The 23,653-nt window shown below is 43.4% G+C and overlaps 1 protein-coding gene across 1 annotated transcript; it reads right to left on the reverse strand.

Annotated features, from left to right (window-relative positions):
• Window positions 1-1,839: 1,839 nt before the first annotated feature.
• On the reverse strand, window positions 1,840-23,653 carry LOC123754132 (uncharacterized). The gene is made up of 5 exons (XM_045736333.2): window positions 23,573-23,653; window positions 17,449-17,630; window positions 12,720-12,887; window positions 6,916-7,003; window positions 1,840-4,857 (listed from the first exon to the last, which is right to left on the reverse strand). The coding sequence occupies exons 2-5, from the start codon at window positions 17,610-17,612 to the stop codon at window positions 3,736-3,738; spliced, it is 1,542 nt and encodes a 513-aa protein (XP_045592289.2). The 5' UTR covers window positions 17,613-17,630; window positions 23,573-23,653; the 3' UTR covers window positions 1,840-3,735.

Below are 23,653 nucleotides of genomic sequence, written 5' to 3' on the forward strand. Positions count from 1 at the left end.
TCCCTGTTCGCATGTTCAGGTCTCCCAGGTCGTCCGCAGGGTTATCAAATCCAGCCAGCCTGCGGTCTATCCCCGTGCCCATGACGTCCGTGAGTTCGCGGCTCTTGCTGCTGTCTTTGGGAACATGTCTTGGTCTGATATTCGGGAGCGGGATTTTTGGCGGTCGGACAGGGTCCTGGTTGCTCGTTACCTTGTGAATGTCCCTGGGCCCCGTTGGGCCTATGTTCCTTTGGGTCGGCGGTTGCAGCCAGTTGTCTCGACTTCGAGTTGAAGAGTGAGCGATGACCGCCTTCCAGGCATGTCCCTCTTTTTCCGTCTGTGGGTAGTTAGCTCAGGGGAGCCGACAGGGCTCCCCCCAGAAAACCAGCGTTGAATGTACTGTAATGAAACTCCATTTTCTGGGTGAGTCCCGGAGGCTCCCCGGCATCCCTCCCTTCCTCCAGTCGGCGTTTTTTTCGGGTTTTTGACATCCAGCCTCAGAACTGAGGTGTGGGTAGCTGGCGTGAAGGGTCTGGGGCTCCCCCTCCCCCCTCCTGGGGAGAGGGGAGCTGTGCAGACAGCGGAGCGGTGACGTGTGACATCATACTAGTTTGCTCGTTTTCTGTTTGGGAGTTCTATCCACTAGTTCGGCTTTTGGTAGCAATTTGAACCAGAATAGAGATTTGTTTTGGGGCACTTACCTTTCTGGGTGCCTGATCCGGTCGATGGCAGACACGGGGGTTACTATAGGCCATTGCTCCCCTTGCCTCTCTGAGGGGGCCAGGTTCTGGCTGTGGTCCCCGGTAGGCCTAAGAACTCCATACACATGACTGATGCTAAAGTCTGACATTAGCATATCAGCCTGGGATAGCTCCGGGGAGCTGACGGGGTTTCCCCTAGAAAAAACCAGCGTTGAATGTAATGAAACGCTTTTTCTGGGTGTGACCCAGAGGCTCCCGGAGCTATCCAGGCTGATATGGATTCTGTATATTAGCTTTCTGGCATCAGTCAAAGTGCATGGAGTTCAGGCTTACTGGGGACCATGAGCTAAAACCTGGCCCCCTCGGAGAGGCACGAGGAGCAATGGCCTATAGAATCTCCCGTGTAGTTGGAAGCATTGTGTCTGCCATCGACCAGGTTAGGCACTCAGATAGGTAGGCGCCCCAAAACAAACCCTCTATTCTGGTGAAAATATTGCTACTGAAAGCTGAATGAGTGGACAGAACTCCCCAAATAAAAATTAGCAAACTAATATGACGTCATCAATACCAGTCTCCATGGTGTAGTGGTAAGACACTTGCCAGGCATTCCGCGAGCGCTTTGTCGTGGGTTCGTATCCTGGCCGGGGAGGATTTACTGGGCGCAAATCCTTAACTGTAGCCTCTGTTTAACTCAACAGTAAAATGGGTATTTGGTTGTAACAACGATTCTTCGCGGCGGGGATCGTATTCCAGGGACCTGCCCGAAACGCTACGCATACTAGTGGCTGTACAAGAATGTAACAACTTTTGTATATATCTCAAAAAAAAAAAAAAAAATGGCCGCGCTGCTGTCTGCACATCCCCAGGGAAGGGGGGAGCCAAAAAAAACCTCGCACCGGCCCTTTCCCCCCCCCCCCCTCCCTCTGCAGTTCTTGGCTGATGTGATACTGGCAAGGTCAAGTTGAGTGACACTATCTACCAAGTTGATTAACAGATTAATAGCCCAGATGAGAAATATATTATTAATTAAATGTTATCGCCGTGTGTCGATTTCATCCCTTACATTCACTCACATTCTCAAATGAATGACATTGATGGTTTGATACAAACCATTATTCATAGAACAACACAGGAATATTAACGGTATATGCAAAAACTATTGCTGTTGTGAATAATTTTATTATAGATAATCATGATACAAGATTATATTATTATGCAGTATAATATTCTGGTTAGGTTTGGAAAAATTTAGTTAATGGACAATTCAAACATTAATATAATATTTTAAATAAAGCTTTGTTAGTATATGATCATAAATTGAAGGGAAGATTGCAATTATCTTAAGTATAAGTACACAACTTATATATAAAATTGTTCTTATAGATAACAAGAACATAACAAAGGCAGCTTCAGAAGATCTATTAGCCAATGAGACAACTCAAGCATTTGTCTAACCTACACCTGTGTCAATCCTGCTCCTTATTGTCCAAACTGCATTGTTTGATTTACAGTCGTGCATCTCTGTGTAGAATGTCCCAATTTTCAGGATGATTGCACATCTTGCTTTCCAAATCTCCCTCAAGGTCATTTGTTCCTCAATAGAATCTTTGGTGAATCGGATTCATATGATATCTCTCGCTTTATGTGCTTTTGTTCTCATATTGGCATCCACAGTGATATTTAGCGCCTTTGAATATCCAGCAATACTGCTGGTGTTACATTGCCTCCTCGGCTTGATTATATATTTTTTATTAAGCTTAGGTATACACAGCAATGTGCTGCTACTATACGAAAGATTACACAGTGTAGATGAAAAAACTAGCTAATAAGTTCATCTAATATTCCCATCTCACTGGATAGTTAGTCATGCATGGTATCGGGGGGAGAAAATACCAGCCTCAATACAAAAACAAACCAATTCGGACTAAATAACTACCTTTAAGTTTATCCAACATTCCCATCTCACAGGATTTGTTTTTGTATTGAGAGTGGTCGTTTCCTCCCCTGATTCCATGTATGATTAGCCTCAGCTTGATGCCTTCTTTTGGCAATTACTTGATTCAATATTATGACTCAATGTCTATTCCGTTATCTAACTATTATGGTTCATATATATTCAACCTTAAAACTAATAGTTGAGAATAAATCATTTATGTAAAGATAGATTATTCATATCATCAACTTATGAGATTACAGGAAACCCAAAGGACTTGCTCACAAGTTGAACGAGTCACTTTGTACAACATATTGGTTCGTCGGGGCATCTTTGGCCCCCAGTCATTCTAATTATTACCATGTGGTATGTGTTGGCATTATGCTCTGTCATTTTCATTCCTTACTAGAAAATATAGAAATGTCCCAAAAATTAAAAACTACACCACTATATATGTAAGGAAGTTTTAAAACTATATTCACTTGCATATTAAGTTCTACAGTCTGTCATCTAGTCACCATTTATTGGGTGAAGTGTGAGGTTCGCACTTGTTTGAACGACACTTGTTGCTTACAGTTGTGTGATTATCAACACTATTCCAAGTACATGGTTTGTCAGGCATCTTTTATTCCTTATATCTTAACCACTTCAAATGGTCCCTGCTACTGCGACACCTTGTTCATCTGTTGTTCCTATCATGTTATTTACATTTGTTCACATTCATCACTGTTCATTACATATTTGGTTGTTCAATTTCCATTCTTTCACTTCAGTTGCTAATTCACATCATTGTTTATTTTATCTCTTCATTTGCATCATCTCCATTCGTTCACATCATCTCCGTTTGTTCACGTCATCTCCATTGAACCTTCACTCCAGATGAAGTGAAGGTTCCTTCACTTCATCTTCGTTCATTTATGTCATTTCGTTTGTTCATTTCATCTTTCATTCACTTTACATCCGCTCGTTCTTCTCGTCCCCTGTTCATCGGTGTCGTCACTATTTATTCATTTCACCTTCGTTCGTTCCCTTAATTATTAATTCAACTTAATTGAAGGGTTGTAAGTAGTATGTTGGTTCAGTAAACACAGTTGCCCATCATCCAATTCCCAAGTGAAGATATTACTGGGCCATTTCACGGAAAATTGATAATAACTTTTCAAATTGCCTTTGTGCTATTTCTCTGGTCATGGCACGTGTTGAATACCAGTGCTCGTATCGAACCTTGTCCCGAAGACTGGCTAAGCCACATGCGTAGCCAACAGTCGAAGTGTCAATGGGGACAATATTTCTCATTTCTGTAAGTTGAACATGTCTGCCTACTCCCATATTTGGATATTTTGGCGAATATATATTTGTAAACAAATAGTCATATTTTATAGGCAATAAATTTTTGTCATTAGGTTTGATCATTCCGTTCAAGATCAACTCTTCAAATACAAATTTATTCTCTAAATTTTTCTTGAATTCAATATCAAATTGTTTTGCGTACTTCCAAAAATGATCTCTTACATTGTATGGGGTTGGCATAGTCTGAGACATTGGGGCTACATGGAAGCCCATGGGGAGAGTTTTGACGTCAGTTGTCATGTAGCGGCGGAGGTCAGTAGGGTGAAGACTGGTGACTGTATACTCGTCCTGCACCAGCCCGCCCTCCCTCACCAGTTCTACCAAGGCCGTGTTTATTACACTCACAAGCCCAGAGTTCAGGGTGATTCCTTCAGAGTGACACTTCTTATGGAAATTTTGAAGCAGGGAAAGGTTTAGTATTGCACCTTTGAAGTATTCTGTTCTTACGGAAGACGGCTCAGGAGCTCCAAATGCCTGCATAATGAGAGGTTTGAATTCTTTACTCTTCCTGTCATTAAGTAAGGAATTTAACTTCTGTGGATTACTTTCAAGATTCTCTTTTACTCGTTGTGTAGTTTCATATGTCTGACTGTGGTCTAAAAGGTGACCAATCTTCCTATCATCAATTGGCTTTCCGCTCATAACATCATCAAGAAACTTGTGCAACATCGTAATGAGCACCACCATATCAAAACCGTCAAACAACGCGTGATGTAAACTAAGCAGCAATGAATTCTGATAGGGAAACTTCTCTTTCACCTCCGGCCAGAGACAGGGAGCGTCTACAGGGCTTGGGACAAGCCGGACCTTCCACAAAGGTCCATCAGCCAAGTTGAAGGGAGTCTTCACAAGTTCTTCTGTTTTCTTATATGCATTTGTTCCAGCTTCCACAACCTGAAGGACGAAAATCATAATAATGAACAAATCCATAAGGGCCGTGATAAGGGTTTGAACCTATGCACGGGATGTTCCCAGATGTACCTTAGTTAACTGTACCATGACATGGTCAAAAAGAGTTGCAACCTAAAGTGCTACTGCCTTCACTAAGATCCCAAAGCTTCTCCCAGGCCCAATCCAGGTTTCACACAATTTCCCCAGGCACCCAGGCACTGTCAACCAGATGTTCTACTTCTAGTACACACCTGCGGGCTCTGGCTGACGGAGCCTGGGTGCATGGGGGGAATTGTGTGAAACTCCGATTGGTCCTGGGGGAAGCTTCGGGATCCTAATGAGGGCAGTAGCACTCCAGGTTGCAATTCTTTTGACCAAGTGACCCCGAACTGGTTGGGGTCACTTGGTCCAACAACACAGCATGTTTTATTTTCTTGGTTCTGTGTATTCATTGATTCATGTCCTATCACCTTACCCCAAAAACGAATGTAAGCATTAACGGAGTATGTAAAATTGTCTTTGAGAATGAAAGAAGTGTCTTGCGAAACGCTTCTAGGCGTAATACCAAAAATAAAGTAAGTGTGAATATGAACTTTGGAGAGTTGATTTTTCAACTACCCTCAATAGTGAAGAAAAACATAAGAAATATTGAAAAGATTCATGTTAAATCATTAATCTTACCCTTTCGGTCATATTCAACAACATATACATACATACATACAAACAATAGAACCTCGAGTAACGACTGCCTCAAGTGGTGACCATTTTGGGTAACGAACGCTCCGATCGCCGACAATTCGTCTCGTTAGGCGCCCGCTCGTTTGAATAAGGTCACCACCACATGGTGGGGTCGGGGGGCTTCTCGCACATTCTCCGTCGCCTCCGACGATGCAAATAAATTATTTTTCTTTGTTTAGAGATGCTATTGATGCTAAGATGTTAAGAGGCATTGACTTTTTTTGTAGAAAAACGATTTTTTTAAGAAAGAACAAATGTCAAAAAGGTTTGTTCGGTGTTCGGCAGGTAGGCTGCTCCATGTTTCTTTAGAAAAAATGAAAAAAATGAAGAATTTTGAAAAACGGAACAAATGTCAAAAAGGTTCGTTCCGTGTTCGGCAGGTAGGCTGCTCCATGTTTCTTAAATAAAAACAAATAAAATAAAAAAACAGTTGAAAAAATTTGAAAAACGGACAAATGTCACAAAGGTTCGTTCAGCGTTTGTCGGGTAGGCTGCTCCATTATGACAATCTTTGTGTCACTGACCAAATGTAAACTGTGTCAACAAAATTATTCGCACACCCTCCGTCACTATGTGATGGAGTGCGAAAAGATACGTGAATTTAGAGACAAATTTAAAACCAATGTTTCAACGATGTGTAAATATATAATTCAAAATGATCTGCTACCAGAAATTTTGGCCAAATATCCCCAGTTTGCTAACTGTAGGTAGTAACTAAGTGATTGTAACCTATCCACCGCTGCCCACTGGATGGGGGGCGGTGTAACCTATCCACCGCTGCCCACTGGATGGGGGGCGGTGTAACCTATCCACCGCTGCCCACTGGATGGGGGGCGGTGTAACCTATCCACCGCTGCCCACTGGATGGGGGGCGGTGTAACCTATCCACCGCTGCCCACTGGATGGGGGACGGTGTAACCTATCCACCGCTGCCCACTGGATGGGGGGCGGTGTGCAGGACAAACATATCAATTGTGACACTAGCTCTCCACATATGTCAGTTGCTTAATTTAGAACCTGTACTTGAGGTCGATCTCGAACCCATTGTTGATGTGACGACTTGTACTGAATTTTGTAACTAGCTCATCAAGATTGTAACTTGCTTAGCTAAATGAATTGTGGGGTTCAGTCCCTGAGCCCATTATGTGCCTCTGTAACCCTTTCCACTACCGCCCACAAGATGGGTATGGGGTGCATAATTAATGAACTAAAGTAACTAATTGTGCATTGCGACATATATATGTACTATGGTCGTCATCGTTACTATATAAGTATTAGGTAAACAGGAGAATGAACTGGAATATAAACATGAGCAATAATCACCTTAAGGTCAATAACAGGTTTAGGCATATGACAGTACCACCAGCGGTTGTCATGCTGACGTAGGCAGGTCCTCAGCGCCTTCGTCTTGCTGAAAACCACAAAAAGATTATTAATTGGTTTCAGTTCATCAAATCTTCTGGCAGCAAAAAAGGATAGTATTAAGTTTTAGTCTTTAATGTTTTTCCTGCCCGAAACGCTTTGCGTAATAGTGGCTTTAGGCATTGTATTTACTAGCCCTAACTATAAATCCATCATTTTTTGTAAAACCTCTTGTATGTATGTACCTTACCTGAATAAACATTTACTTATTATTATTATTTATATCCAGTAAGAAGCGTTAATGACTGATGAAACTTATTTGATGCATGTGTCCAGGTAATATTTTGTATATGTCCTGGAAAGTGAAGTATTTTTTTAAGTGTGCGAGGTAAGAAAAAAAACAGTATATGAAAAATAAATCGTCTGTCAGTCTTTCAAAGAAAAGCTTTTCATGACAGTTGGAGAGGTCGTGGAGTAAAATGTTTCATTGTGTGGGTCATGGCTTTACAAAACTTCACAAAGAGGACGCTAGACGAGGCCAAGGTAGGATCACCAGAAGGAAATACATCGCGGACATGTCCCGAGAGAGCTCTCTCCAAACAGGTCAGTCTTGCATTGCAAGAGAGTAAAGATGAAATGGCGGTGTTGTATGGACACTGTAAACTAATGAAAGTCATACAAATCATGATGATTGTGTAGTGATGGAAAATTTATTTCGAGATATAACAAAAGCGACCAGAACTGCGGCAAAATCCTATATAATGCAAAGTGTCCAAGTGAAGGGTCTAGAATAAAGTCTATGAATATAAAAGAAAGCCATTGTCTAGCTTTGACGTACAATTAAGGAGGCGTCAGAGATCAAACCCAAGAGCTTAGCACTATTCCTATCCACAAAGTAATTCCCACACGGACAAGGGTGGATGGGGAACAAATGATAGTAACCAGTTTAAGAGTAAAACTAAGCAGTACTAAACTCCATGTAACCTACCTCACCCCCTAAATGTCAACCCATGTCTTGCTATTTTAAACAATGCTGTTTGTTGACCAACTTGTACAATTGCTGATTTCTGCCATGTCCTCCCCCCCTTTTTTTACTCCTTTTTTCAACACAATTTATACTTTAATCTCATTTACTATTAAGTTTTAATCTAAGTGTTTTTTTCCAACACCTTGCCCGAAAGGCTATGCGTACTAGTGGCTTTAGGTATTGTATGTACTTCCTCTATCAATAAATCCAACATTATGTTTGTGTCGATCTCGAACCCATTGTTGATGTGACGACTTATATTGAATTTTGTAACTAGCTCATCACGATTGTAACTTGCTTAGCTAAATGAATTGTGGGGTTCAGTCCCTGAGCCCATTATGTGCCTATGTAACCCTTTCCACTACCGCCCACAAGATGGGTATGGGGGGCATAATAAATGAACTAAACTAACTCATCTTCTATATATGTACTTTTACCCGAATAAAAATTTGAATTTGAATTTATATTGAACTTGATGCCATGCCTGATGTCCAAGTTTAGTTCATTTATTATGCCCCCCATACCCATCTTGTGGGCGGTAGTGGAAAGGGTTACAGAGGCACATAATGGGCTCAGGGACTGAACCACACAATTCATTTAGCTAAGCAAGTTACAATCGTCAATCTGCTGTATGGTGTCTATTAATCTTGTTTTAAATTACTAATTAAGCTGTCAATGTAATTAATCAGAGCTTTAATATAACAATGTGCTTTAATATACTTACTAAGCTCTCTCATCTCATTTTCTCTTGCAATGTATCTTTATCATTTATCAATTATGCTGGAAATTACCTACTTAAAATTATCTGTTAGATTAAGGACCTGCCCGAAACGCTGTGCGTACTAGTGGCTTTACAAGAATGTAAATACTGTACTATCCAATGTATTCTCACAAACCCAATGTACCTTCTTGTATATATATAAATAAATAAATAAATAAATAAATAAATATGTTTATTCAGGTAAGGTATATACATACAAGTGATGATACATTAATGGATTGATATATAGATAGAGCTAGTACATACAATGCCTAAAGCCACTATTACGCAATGCGTTTCGGGCAAGATAAATCGTGATGAGCTAGTTACAAAATTCAATATAAGTCGTCACATCCGAAACGCTTTGCGTAATAGTGGCTTTAGGCATTGTATGTACTAGCTCTACCTATAAAGCCAACAAACATTGTAAAATCTCTTTATGTATGTACCTTTACCTAAATAAAAATTATTATTATTGTTATTATTATTATTATTATTATTACATCAACAATCGGCCGAGCGGACAGCACGCTGGACTTGTGATCCTGTGGTCCTGGGTTCGATCCCAGGCGCCGGCGAGAAACAATGGGCAGAGTTTCTTTCACTCTATGCCCCTGTTACCTAGCAGTAAAATAGGTACCTGGGTGTTAGTCAGCTGTCACGGGCTGCTTCCTGGGGGTGGAGGCCTGGTCGAGGACCGGGCCGCGGAGGCACTAAAAGCCCCGAAATCATCTCAAGATAAACTCAAGATGGGTTCAAGATCGACCTCAAGTACAGGTTCTAAATTAAGGAACTGACATATGTGGAGAGCTAGTGTCAAAATGCCCAAGGACACACACTATCTGTCGCAAGTTTGAGTCATGCTTAGAATTTGGGAAAACCCGTATCAACAATCAAGATAGTAAATAAGATCGTCCAGATAAGCGCTGAGAACACTCCAGAGGGAAAATAGTTAAGACATCTAGATAAAGAGAAGCACTTACGATAATATGCTATAAATAAAGATAGCACACCTATGAGGAATAACCCAACCAGCCAGGCATACTGGGTCCGTCTAATTACCCCAAGCTTTCTGACAATACGTTTGTAATGAATAAATACAATAAATAAATGAAAAAGTCCGTGGTGTAGTGGTAAGACACTCGCCTGGCGTTACGCGAGCGCTTTGTCATGGGTTCGTAAACTGGCCGGGGAGGATTTAAGACCCTCCCCTCGGCAACAGGAACACACCATCTCAGCTGAGTGGAGCGACGTCATCATGGGTGTCTCCCACACGGGCCATGCAACAATTACATAACCACATGGAGCACCTTAAACGAGCTGCCGCCCCTTGTTCCGACTTCAAGCGCTACGCTGATAACCCATGGTTCAAGTTATTAACACATATGTTGACCAGACCACACACTAGAAGGTGAGGGGACGACGACGTTTCTCGTCCGTCCTGGACCATTCTCAAGTCGATTGTAATGAGGAAGATTAATGATTGATAAAGATTAAGCCACCCAAAAGGTGGCACGGGCATGAATAGCTCGTAAGTGGTGGCCCTTTTGAGCCATCACCAGTATCAATAGATGATACTGGAGATCTGTGGAGGTGCGACTGCACCCTGCGTGACGGGAGATGTCTCCCGGACCAAGTGGTGACCAGATGGGTCGTGATGAGGAATTGATTGATTGATGAAGATTAAGCCACCCAAGAGGTGGCACGGGCATGAATAGCCCGTAAGTGGTGGCCCTTTTCAGCCATTACCAGTATCAAGAGCTGATACTTGAGATCTGTGGAGGTGCGACTGCACCCTGCGTGACGGGAGATGCATCCCGTGTGTGTGATGAGGAAGATTGATTGATTGATGAAGATTAAGCCACCCAAGAGGTGGCACGGGCATGAATAGCCCGTAAGTGGTGGCCCTTTTCAGCCATTACCAGTATCAAGAGCTGATACTTGAGATCTGTGGAGGTGCGACTGCACCCTGCGTGACGGGAGATGCATCCCGTGTGTGTGATGAGGAAGATTGATTGATTGATGAAGATTAAGCCACCCAAAAGGTGGCACGGGCATGAATAGCTCGTAAGTGGTGGCCCTTTTGAGCCATCACCAGTATCAATAGATGATACGTGAGATCTGTGGAGGCGCAACTGCACCCTGCGTGACGGGAGATGTCTCCCGGACCAAGTGGTGACCAGATGGGTCGTGATGAGGAAGTAGATGCAGGCAATAAATAGGTTAGAGAGAGGTGAGGAGCAAAGTGTAGTAGAGGGGATAGTAGAAGGAATAAGAACTGCAGAGGGCCTATTGGCCCATACGAGGCAGCTCCCATTATAACCACTGAATGTGAAGGAAATAGTAATAGGAATAAGAAGAGGATAGTAAGGGAACGTAAAGAAAACAATGAACAGAAAAAGAGAGAAAGAAAAGGAAATAGAAAGAAAGAAAGATAAATGGAAGGGTAAGCTTATGTTAGGTCACGTTTGTTAGAAAGATTAGAGCATTTGAGTATATACTGTGAAAGGGAAGAGTCCACAGCAACAAAGCCAGGACTCAAGTTCATGTTGGGTACATTGTGTATTAGAGCCGATTCAGCAAGACGGCGTCTGTGTAGAGTAGAGGCAGGAAAGATTATTTTGGAGGAAGACCAATCAATGGGATGATTAGAATCCCTCACATGACAGAAGAAACGACGACGAAATGTGGTCGTCCCTTCACCTTCTAGTGTGTGGTCTGGTCAACATACTTCAGCCACGTTATTGTGACTCATCGCCTGCGTACCACAGATACGCAGGCGAGTACCTCGCCCTGCCCTGGTGACTCTCTATTACTCCCTCATCTATCCATATCTCAACTATGGTATTTGTGCTTGGGGTTCTACTACCCAAAATCATTCACGTCCTCTAATTACTCAACACAAAGCTGCTATTAGGACAATATCCAACTCTGGCCCCAGACATCACTCGGTACCCCTACTCAAATCTCTGAATATGTTAGATATTAAGTCACTGCACATTCTCTCATGTGTACTCTATATATTTAAAACTCTGAACCGTAATGTGAATCATGAAATTAAAAGCTTCTTAGAAGGTTGTAACAGAACTCATGAGCATCACACCAGGAACAAATACCTATTTGATATTCCAAGAGTACGACTTAACCAAACTAGAAATGCTCTACAAATCCAGGGACCCAGAATGTGGAATGACCTTCCCAACCATGTTAAAGACTGTACCTCTCTCAACCAGTTTAAGCTTAGGGGCGCCTTCTCGCTCTGTGGCTGGGGGATTGGTGCCCTGAAGCTACATAATCACCCTATACCCCCCCCCCCCCCGAAGTGGCAAGGGGGAGTTAGAGGTCAACAATAAAACTAAATACTACCTAATAAACTCCATGTAACCCACCTTACCCCTAAATGTCAACCCATGTATTATTATTGTAATCAATGCTGTTTGTTGACCAACTTGTATAATTGCTATTCTCTCCCTTGTTCCTCCCTTATTTTATTTTTTATTTTTTCAACACAATTTATACTTTAAGCTGAATTACTATTAAGTTTTAGTCTAAAAAAAATTTCCCCACCTCACCTTGCCGTAAACGCTATACGTACTAGTGGCTTTAGGTATTATATGTACGACCTCTTTCTTTAAATCCAACATTATGTTTGTAACTCAATGGATGTACCTTTACCTGAATACAAAAATCTAACTCTAACTCTAAGAGGTGGAAGAGGTCTTCGAACAGTGATTTCCATATATGTGTGTTTTCTGTAAATCGTAACACAATGTAATAAAATAAATAAATCTTATTATATAAAATAATAAAAAAATTAGGAGTGATAGGAGATGAAAATACTCAGGGTTCAAGGAGAATCTACAAGGTCTTCCCTGAATACCTTATATTCTCTTCTTCGAGGCTATGAACCCTCCTACAATTGCAACAAAGGTGGTACCCTTTATATATATATATACATACACATTACGGAAAGCTTACTTGTACAAGTGTGTAAGAGCTTCATAAACCAGTTCCTGGTCCAATGGCTTGTCAGAGTTGAAGACCAGGGTGAGGCCAATGATCATGTCTCCTCGCTTGTTGTTTTCTATCATGGGCGCGACTCTGTAGTCGCCTGGGTGGAACCAAGTGACCTCGGGACTCTCACGTCTGTGGGAACACGTCGTTCTTGACTCTTATCTCAGCTCTTATCAAGGAAGGAACTATCAGGAGTCATTACAACTATATAGCACTGGGGAGAGGTCGGGATTTGGGATGGGACGGAGGGAAGGAATGGTGCCAAGAAACTTGGACGGTCGGGGATTGAACGCCGACCTGCAAGAAGCGAGATCGTCGCTCTACCGTCCACCTCAAGTGGTTGGGCTAAGGTCTTATCAAACATAGAAAGATTATCACCCTTATTGAAAAAAAATCTTAAAAAAGTTATTTCTAAGGCAAGGAGAACCAGTTTTAACATTCAAAATATATGGTAATTAAAGTCTGGTAACATTCTTACATTCTTAAACATACATGGAACATAAGACGAAAACTTGTTAGGCTGTGACCTTGGGTAGCATAATCTTATTAATAGCCTTAATACCACCAAATGTACATATAGATAACATATGATAACAAGAACCGGGCACACTCTTCCAGTGACAAAGACAGCCATATTTTGTTCATATTTTACTCAGATTTTGAAATGTTCTCTCTTGACCTCTCTGTAACCTCCAGCTCTCCTTTCTACCTCTGAGGTCTTCTCTACCTCCTACTCTGACCTCCAGGTTATGAGTTCTCCTCTCTCTCTCCCCTCAGTGAGCCCTGATTGATTCTTCATTCATTTTTATACTCAATAAATAATCTTTAACTAGCTATTTGGCAGAAATAAACAAGATTTGAAAATGAACAAATCCACAAGGGCCGTGACGAGGATTCGAACCTACGTTCGGGAGCATCCCAGACGATGCCTTAATCGACTGAGCTACGACATGGTCAAAAAGAGTTGAAACCGAAGTTCTACTGAACTTACTGGATCCTGCAGCCTCTCCGAGACACAAACCAGGGTTTACACAACTCCCCCCTGCACTCGAGCTATGTCAATAGGCCGTTCTACCTCTTCACCCTCACTTCATTACATACAGAATCACAATAGCGTGATGCATCAAATGAACAAATGATGGCCCTTGTAGATTTGTCCATTTGATGCATCACGCTATTGTGATTTCTTTGTGTAAAGATTTGAAAATGGAAATAAATATGCAATCATTGAAAATGGAAATTAATACTCAATCATTGAAAATGGGATTAAATATGCAGTCATTGAAAACAGAACGATTGAAATTTATAGGGAAAACTAAAACTAACTGTTAATGTCATCGGACAGTAGGGATAACAACCTTGGTTGTCATCCTGGTTGTGTTGTACCTTGCCTGGTTGTGTACCTTGCCTGGTTGTGTACCTTGCCTGGTTGTGTACCTTGCCTGGTTGTGTACCTTGCCTGGTTGTGTACCTTGCCTGGTTGTGTTGTACCTTGCCTGGTTGTGTACCTTGCCTGGTTGTGTACCTTGCCTGGTTGTGTACCTTGCCTGGTTGTGTTGTACCTTGCCTGGTTGTGTTGTACCTTGCCTGGTTGTGTACCTTGCCTGGTTGTGTACCTTGCCTGGTTGTGTTGTACCTTGCCTGGTTGTGTTGTACCTTGCCTGGTTGTGTACCTTGCCTGGTTGTGTACCTTGCCTGGTTGTGTACCTTGCCTGGTTGTGTTGTACCTTGCCTGGTTGTGTTGTACCTTGCCTGGTTGTGTACCTTGCCTGGTTGTGTACCTTGCCTGGTTGTGTTGTACCTTGCCTGGTTGTGTTGTACCTTGCCTGGTTGTGTACCTTGCCTGGTTGTGGTGTACCTTGCCTGGTTGTGTACCTTGCCTGGTTGTGTTGTACCTTGCCTGGTTGTGTTGTACCTTGCCTGGTTGTGTTGTACCTTGCCTGGTTGTGTACCTTGCCTGGTTGTGTACCTTTCCTGGTTGTGTACCTTGCCTGGTTGTGTACCTCGCCTGGTTGTGTACCTCGCCTGGTTGTGTTGTACCTTGCCTGGTTGTGTTGTACCTTGCCTGGTTGTGTACCTTGCCTGGTTGTGTACCTCGCCTGGTTGTGTACCTTGCCTGGTTGTGTTGTACCTCGCCTGGTTGTGTACCTTGCCTGGTTGTGTACCTTGCCTGGTTGTGTACCTTGCCTGGTTGTGTACCTTGCCTGGTTGTGTACCTTGCCTGGTTGTGTACCTTGCCTGGTTGTGTACCTTGCCTGGTTGTGTACCTTGCCTGGTTGTGTTGTACCTTGCCTGGTTGTGTACCTTGCCTGGTTGTGTACCTTGCCTGGTTGTGTACCTTGCCTGGTTGTGTTGTACCTTGCCTGGTTGTGTACCTTGCCTGGTTGTGTACCTTGCCTGGTTGTGTACCTTGCCTGGTTGTGTTGTACCTTGCCTGGTTGTGTTGTACCTTGCCTGGTTGTGTTGTACCTTGCCTGGTTGTGTACCTTGCCTGGTTGTGTACCTTGCCTGGTTGTGTACCTTGCCTGGTTGTGTTGTACCTTGCCTGGTTGTGTTGTACCTTGCCTGGTTGTGTACCTTGCCTGGTTGTGTTGTACCTTGCCTGGTTGTGTACCTTGCCTGGTTGTGGTGTACCTTGCCTGGTTGTGTACCTTGCCTGGTTGTGTTGTACCTTGCCTGGTTGTGTTGTACCTTGCCTGGTTGTGTTGTACCTTGCCTGGTTGTGTACCTTGCCTGGTTGTGTACCTTTCCTGGTTGTGTACCTTGCCTGGTTGTGTACCTCGCCTGGTTGTGTACCTCGCCTGGTTGTGTTGTACCTTGCCTGGTTGTGTTGTACCTTGCCTGGTTGTGTACCTTGCCTGGTTGTGTACCTCGCCTGGTTGTGTACCTTGCCTGGTTGTGTTGTACCTCGCCTGGTTGTGTACCTTGCCTGGTTGTGTACCTTGCCTGGTTGTGTACCTTGCCTGGTTGTGTACCTTGCCTGGTTGTGTACCTCGCCTGGTTGTGTACCTTGCCTGGTTGTGTTGTACCTCGCCTGGTTGTGTACCTTGCCTGGTTGTGTACCTTGCCTGGTTGTGTACCTCGCCTGGTTGTGTACCTTGCCTGGTTGTGTTGTACCTCGCCTGGTTGTGTACCTCGCCTGGTTGTGTACCTTGCCTGGTTGTGTTGTACCTCGCCTGGTTGTGTACCTTGCCTGGTTGTGTACCTCGCCTGGTTGTGTACCTTGCCTGGTTGTGTACCTTGCCTGGTTGTGTACCTTGCCTGGTTGTGTACCTTGCCTGGTTGTGTACCTTGCCTGGTTGTGTACCTTGCCTGGTTGTGTACCTTGCCTGGTTGTGTACCTTGCCTGGTTGTGTTGTACCTTGCCTGGTTGTGTACCTTGCCTGGTTGTGTACCTTGCCTGGTTGTGTACCTTGCCTGGTTGTGTTGTACCTTGCCTGGTTGTGTTGTACCTTGCCTGGTTGTGTACCTTGCCTGGTTGTGTACCTTGCCTGGTTGTGTACCTTGCCTGGTTGTGTTGTACCTTGCCTGGTTGTGTACCTTGCCTGGTTGTGTTGTACCTTGCCTGGTTGTGTACCTTGCCTGGTTGTGTACCTTGCCTGGTTGTGTACCTTGCCTGGTTGTGTTGTACCTTGCCTGGTTGTGTTGTACCTTGCCTGGTTGTGTACCTTGCCTGGTTGTGTACCTTGCCTGGTTGTGTACCTTGCCTGGTTGTGTACCTTGCCTGGTTGTGTACCTTGCCTGGTTGTGTACCTTGCCTGGTTGTGTTGTACCTTGCCTGGTTGTGTACCTTGCCTGGTTGTGTACCTTGCCTGGTTGTGTACCTTGCCTGGTTGTGTACCTTGCCTGGTTGTGTTGTACCTTGCCTGGTTGTGTTGTACCTTGCCTGGTTGTGTATCTTGCCTGGTTGTGTACCTTGCCTGTGTGTGTTGTACCTTGCCTGGTTGTGTTGTACCTTGCCTGGTTGTGTACCTTGCCTGGTTGTGTACCTTGCCTGGTTGTGTACCTTGCCTGGTTGTGTTGTACCTTGCCTGGTTGTGTACCTTGCCTGGTTGTGTACCTTGCCTGGTTGTGTTGTACCTTGCCTGGTTGTGTACCTTGCCTGGTTGTGTACCTTGCCTGGTTGTGTACCTTGCCTGGTTGTGTACCTTGCCTGGTTGTGTACCTTGCCTGGTTGTGTACCTTGCCTGGTTGTGTACCTTGCCTGGTTGTGTACCTTGCCTGGTTGTGCACCTTGCCTGGTTGTGTACCTTGCCTGGTTGTGTACCTTGCCTGGTTGTGTACCTTGCCTGGTTGTGTACCTTGCCTGGTTGTGTACCTTGCCTGGTTGTGTACCTTGCCTGGTTGTGTACCTTGCCTGGTTGTGTACCTTGCCTGGTTGTGTACCTTGCCTGGTTGTGTACCTTGCCTGGTTGTGTACCTGGAGACACAACCAGTGTCCAGGATCACAATCATCATCTATGACATAGCAACATTTCACAAATAATAATTAGCAATACATCTTTTTTATATAAGTAAATAAATAATAAAAAATAATAAAACAGTAAATAATAAATTACGCTAATCTTTTGTTACTAAACATAATTTTATATAAAATATACATATGTTTATATATATTTTTAATATAAATATATAAAGTTCTTACAAAATGACTTAGTTTATAGTTATATGATAAATGATATTAATAACGTACGGGATGGAGTCGAGGCGAGTACCGGTAGCAGGTGTTGAGAGGACCATCACAGGTGTTGACCGGTGCATCTGTGCAAGCTGCTGCCCCGGCCGGAACACGCTACTGGTCTGACGCAACACTCTACCCTGCGCCATGGCTCCTCGTAGATGTAGAAAGGTCGCCATCTTCCCTTCACTCGTTATCTGTTGATGTAAATGGGTTTAACCTCAACATTGTCAACAACATGACAGAGGTCACCAAGAGGAGTGTACCGGAGCACTCACCAAGAGGTGTGTACCTGAGCACTCACCAAGAGGTGTGTACCTGAGCACTCACCAAGAGGTGTGTACCTGAGCACTCACCAAGAGGTGTGTACCTGAGCACTCACCAAGAGGGGTGTACCTGAGCACTCACCAAGAGGTGTGTACCTGAGCACTCACCAAGAGGAGTGTACCTGAGCACTCACCAAGAGGTGTGTACCTGAGCACTCACCAAGAGGAGTGTACCTGAGCACTCACCAAGAGGTGTGTACCTGAGCACTCACCAAGAGGTGTGTACCTGAGCACTCACCAAGAGGTGTGTACCTGAGCACTCACCAAGAGGGGTGTACCTGAGCACTCACCAAGAGGTGTGTACCTGAGCACTCACCAAGAGGAGTGTACCTGAGCACTCACCAAGAGGTGTGTACCTGAGCACTCACCAAGAGGTGTGTACCTGAGCACTCACCAAGAGGTGTGTACCTGAGCACTCACCAAGAGGAGTGTACCTGAGCACTCACCAAGAGGAGTGTACCTGAGCACTCACCAAGAGGTGTGTGTGTACCTGAGCACTCACCAAGAGTAGTGTACCTGAGCACTCACCAAGAGGAGTGTACCTGAGCACTCACCAAGAGGAGTGTACCTGAGCACTCACCAAGAGGAGTGTACCTGAGCACTCACCAAGAGGTGTGTGTGTACCTGAGCACTCACCAAGAGGTGTGTACCTGAGCACTCACCAAGAGGAGTGTACCTGAGCACTCACCAAGAGGAGTGTACCTGAGCACTCACCAAGAGAAGTGTACCTGAGCACTCACCAAGAGAAGTGTACCTGAGCACTCACCAAGAGGTGTGCACCTGAGCACTCACCAAGAGGTGTGTACCTGAGCACTCACCAAGAGGTGTGTACCTGAGCACTCACCAAGAGGAGTGTACCTGAGCACTCACCAAGAGGTGTGTACCTGAGCACTCACCAAGAGGTGTGCACCTGAGCACTCACCAAGAGGTGTGTACCTGAGCACTCACCAAGAGGTGTGTACCTGAGCACTCACCAAGAGGAGTGTACCTGAGCACTCACCAAGAGGTGTGTACCTGAGCACTCACCAAGAGGTGTGTACCTGAGCACTCACCAAGAGGTGTGTACCTCAGCAGTCACCAAGAGGTGTGTACCTGAGCACTCACCAAGAGGTGTGTACCTGAGCACTCACCAAGAGGTGTGTACCTCAGCAGTCACCAAGAGGTGTGTACCTGAGCACTCACCAAGAGGAGTGTACCTGAGCACTCACCAAGAGGTGTGTACCTGAGCACTCACCAAGAGGTGTGTACCTGAGCACTCACCAAGAGGAGTGTACCTGAGCACTCACCAAGAGGTGTGTACCTGAGCACTCACCAAGAGGTGTGTACCTGAGCACTCACCAAGAGGAGTGTACCTGAGCACTCACCAAGAGGTGTGTACCTGAGCACTCACCAAGAGGTGTGTACCTGAGCACTCACCAAGAGGTGTGTACCTGAGCACTCACCAAGAGGTGTGTACCTGAGCACTCACCAAGAGGTGTGTACCTGAGCACTCACCAAGAGGTGTGTACCTGAGCACTCACCAAGAGGAGTGTACCTGAGCACTCACCAAGAGGTGTGTACCTGAGCACTCACCAAGAGGTGTGTACCTGAGCACTCACCAAGAGGTGTGTACCTGAGCACTCACCAAGAGGTGTGTACCTGAGCACTCACCAAGAGGTGTGTACCTGAGCACTCACCAAGAGGTGTGTACCTGAGCACTCACCAAGAGGTGTGTACCTGAGCACTCACCAAGAGGTGTGTACCTGAGCACTCACCAAGAGGTGTGTACCTGAGCACTCACCAAGAGGTGTGTACCTGAGCACTCACCAAGAGGTGTGTACCTGAGCACTCACCAAGAGGAGTGTACCTGAGCACTCACCAATAGGTGTGTACCTGAGCACTCACCAAGAGGTGTGTACCTGAGCACTCACCAAGAGGAGTGTACCTGAGCACTCACCAAGAGGTGTGTACCTGAGCACTCACCAAGAGGTGTGTACCTGAGCACTCACCAAGAGGAGTGTACCTGAGCACTCACCAAGAGGTGTGTACCTGAGCACTCACCAAGAGGTGTGTACCTGAGCATTCACCAAGAGGAGTGTACCTGAGCACTCACCAAGAGGTGTGTACCTGAGCACTCACCAAGAGGTGTGTACCTGAGCACTCACCAAGAGGTGTGTACCTGAGCACTCACCAAGAGGTGTGTACCTGAGCACTCACCAAGAGGTGTGTACCTGAGCACTCACCAAGAGGTGTGTACCTGAGCACTCACCAAGAGGTGTGTACCTGAGCACTCACCAAGAGGTGTGTACCTGAGCACTCACCAAGAGGTGTGTACCTGAGCACTCACCAAGAGGTGTGTACCTGAGCACTCACCAAGAGGTGTGTACCTGAGCACTCACCAAGAGGTGTGTACCTGAGGTGGACTTGGGGTCTTGGGGTCATTAACGCTTAGAGGTGTGAGATCTCAGGCAGACAACTGGCGCCTCTCAGATCCCTGTCTGTGACTCGTGTACTCTATGTATGTATTAAACTAAACCAAACACTTTTACAGTGTTACATCATTGATTCTTGTGCCCTCAGTGACATTATTATTAAGAGTGTTGTTAAAGTGTTGATATATGACTGTGATGATGATGAGATATATTTGTTGACCATAGAGATGCCTTAAGAGTAGTTGATGGTGAGAGAATTACAAGAACAATTATGATTAACTACAGAGCGCTAGGCTATAAAGGATAAATTATATTGAGAATTTTATAAGATATAGATTTGGTGATACATGTTAGATGTGGATGGTTAGTAATGCATGTTAGATGTGGATAGTTAGTAATACATGTTAGATTTGGATAGTTAGTAATACATGTTAGATGTGGATAGTTAGTAATACATGTTAGATGTGGATGGTTAGTAATACATGTTAGATGTGGATAGTTAGTAATAATGTTAGATGTGGATAGTTAGTAATACATGTTAGATGTATCGCTTAACGCCTTAAGCCATATTGATGCTCTGTCCATAGTTCATTCTCTCTTAAATCATATACATTGATGGTTCCCTACAGCGCCCCACAGGTGCAGCTGGAAGTGCCAGCCCATCCTCCGAATAGACAGTACGTTTTAATACTAAATGTAATAAGTACATTCCTGACTATCGGCATAGTACATAAATACACTTAATCGCCAGCATCGCACCAAAATATTGTGAATATTAAAGTTTACCTGAAAAGCTGTATAGAAAACCACGACCCCAGACGACCTTGAGAGTGTAGGAGAACAAGCATGTAAATATTTATTTATTTATTTATTTATTTATATATATACAAGAAGGTACATTGGGTTTGTGAGAATACATTGGATAGTACAGTATTTACACTCTTGTAAAGCCACTAGTACGCGCAGCGTTTCGGGCAGGTCCTTAATCTAGCAGATAATTTTAAGTAGGTAATTTCTATCAGAATTGATAAATAATAAAGATACATTGCAAGAGAAAAATGAGATGAGAGAGATAAGTAAGTATATTAAAGCACATTGTTATATTAAAGCTCTGATTGATTACATTGACAGCTTGATTAGTAATTTAAACAAGATTAATAGACACCATACAGCAGATTGGCAGCACATATAAGAAAACAGCAATGGTCACAATGGTAAAGATGTTCAAATTGGGAACATAAAGGTTGGGAGATTGGGTAGCAATAGATACAGTGCAATTTTAAGGCAAAAAGTATAGCATAGCATTTATTGCTTATTACTATTACTACTAAATATATGACTATATTGATATTACAATTTTATAAAACAAAACTAAAGTCTTTCAATAAATTATAAAGAAACTCAGTGTATTTTCATATTTTGTATAAAATCTCTTTTGTTTTATAAAACTGAAAAGCAAATTCTTTATATTGAAAACTTGTGTATAAACAATTAAACATGAAAACTTTAACTTAAAAATTTAAAGTATATTAATACAAAATTAGGTGAACATATAGGAAGATAAATGTAAGGGCATAATTAGGTATGTTTATGTATTAAGCAGACAGTTAGGAATGTACTTATTACATTTAGTATTAAAACGTACTGTCTATTTGAAGGAAGAATAAAAGAAGTTATATTTGGAGAGGGAATACTGCATTATTCCTTGACATGATCCTCATATTGTGCTTCAGTGAACCAATGTATAACCCTGAAATGTTATCCTCATGTACCTAGTAATCCTTGTTCATTATTGTGTATTGTTATTATTGTGTAATATTTTAATTTGCTTGTGTTATAATTTCTTACAATGGACCTGTAAACATTTGTTGTCAATCTTACTATAATTAATCTACGTAAATTATCTGTACCTGTAATGTAAAGCTATAAAGTACCTGTAAATTTTTTTGTCAATTTTACTGTTAATTATCTAAAAATTTTCTGTTAGTTTAAGGACTTGCCCGAAACGCTATGCGTGCTAGTGGCTTTACAAGAATGTAAAATCAACTTAATTTCTATATTCTCTGTTAACCCTCAATGTACCTTCTTGTATATAAATAAATAAATAAATAAATAAAATAAATTAATTAAATGCTCTCAACTCTTTAAGACATAACTGTAACATGCTCGTGTCCGAAGCTAGACACAAATACAACAAAATTATTAAGGATGATAACAGAGTCCATTTCATGTGGTCTCCATCTCATGTTGGCCTCCGAATGCATGATAGAGCTGATAAGTTAGCCAAAGAATCTGCCTTTAAAGGAGCCGTTGAGTGTAACCTTGGATTGTCAATGAGCAATTTGAGAGCAGCAGTACACCGAGAACTTCAACAAGATCTTGTAGATCTGAGGCAAAGTGAAATTGACACCAGTAATTCCATCTATCATCATACTATCATGCAAGAGGAGGTTATCTTGAGATGATTTCGGGGCTTTTTAGTATCCCCGCGGCCCGGTCCTCGACCAGGCCTCCACCCCGAGGAAGCAGCCCGTGATAGCTGACTAACACCCAGGTACCTATTTTACTGCTAGGTAATAGGGGCATAGAGTGAAAGAAACTCTGCCCATTGTTTCGCCACACATCTATGGATCATCCAATAAAATCAGCAGACTTCTAGATGTTACTACTGCTCGGTTACAAGTATCTCTGGGAATTCTCATTATCTGCTGATGTAGACCTGACCAAATGTAAACTGTGTCAACAAAATTATTCGCACACCCTCCGTCACTATGTGATGGAGTGCGAAAAGATACGTGAATTTAGAGACAATTCTATAGCCAATGTTCCAACGATGTGTAAATATTTCATTCAAAATGATCTGCTACCAGAAATTTTAGCCAAATATCCCCAGTTTGCTAACTGTAGGTAGTAACTAAGTGATTGTAACCTATCCACCGCTGCCCACTGGATGGGGGGCGGTGTAACCTATCCACCGCTGCCCACTGGATGGGGGGCGGTGTAACCTATCCACCGCTGCCCACTGGATGGGGGGCGGTGTGCAGGACAAACATATCAATTGTGACACTAGCTCTCCACATATGTCAGTTGCTTAATTTAGAACCTGTACTTGAGGTCGATCTCGAACCCATTGTTGATGTGATGACTTATATTGAATTTTGTAACTAGCTCATCACGATTGTAACTTGCTTAGCTAAATGAATTGTGGGGTTCAGTCCCTGAGCCCATTATGTGCCTCTGTAACCCTTTCCATTATCGCCCACAAGATGGGTATGGGGTGCATAATAAATGAACTAAACTAACACTGCGTGTTCCCGAACTAACAGACAATGTCTAGAAATCAGAGTCGAGCAGTTACAGTCATCGTTACAGAGCTCAGGAGGTGGATGGGAGCAGACTTACCTCTCACAGTGACCGACGACCGCACAATAACCAACCTGGAATCGAACCCTCGCATTTTCACTCGCGTTAACCTTGAGACAG

Source organism: Procambarus clarkii, chromosome 6 (assembly GCF_040958095.1).
Source record: "Procambarus clarkii isolate CNS0578487 chromosome 6, FALCON_Pclarkii_2.0, whole genome shotgun sequence".
Classification (NCBI taxonomy): Eukaryota; Metazoa; Arthropoda; class Malacostraca; order Decapoda; family Cambaridae; genus Procambarus; species Procambarus clarkii.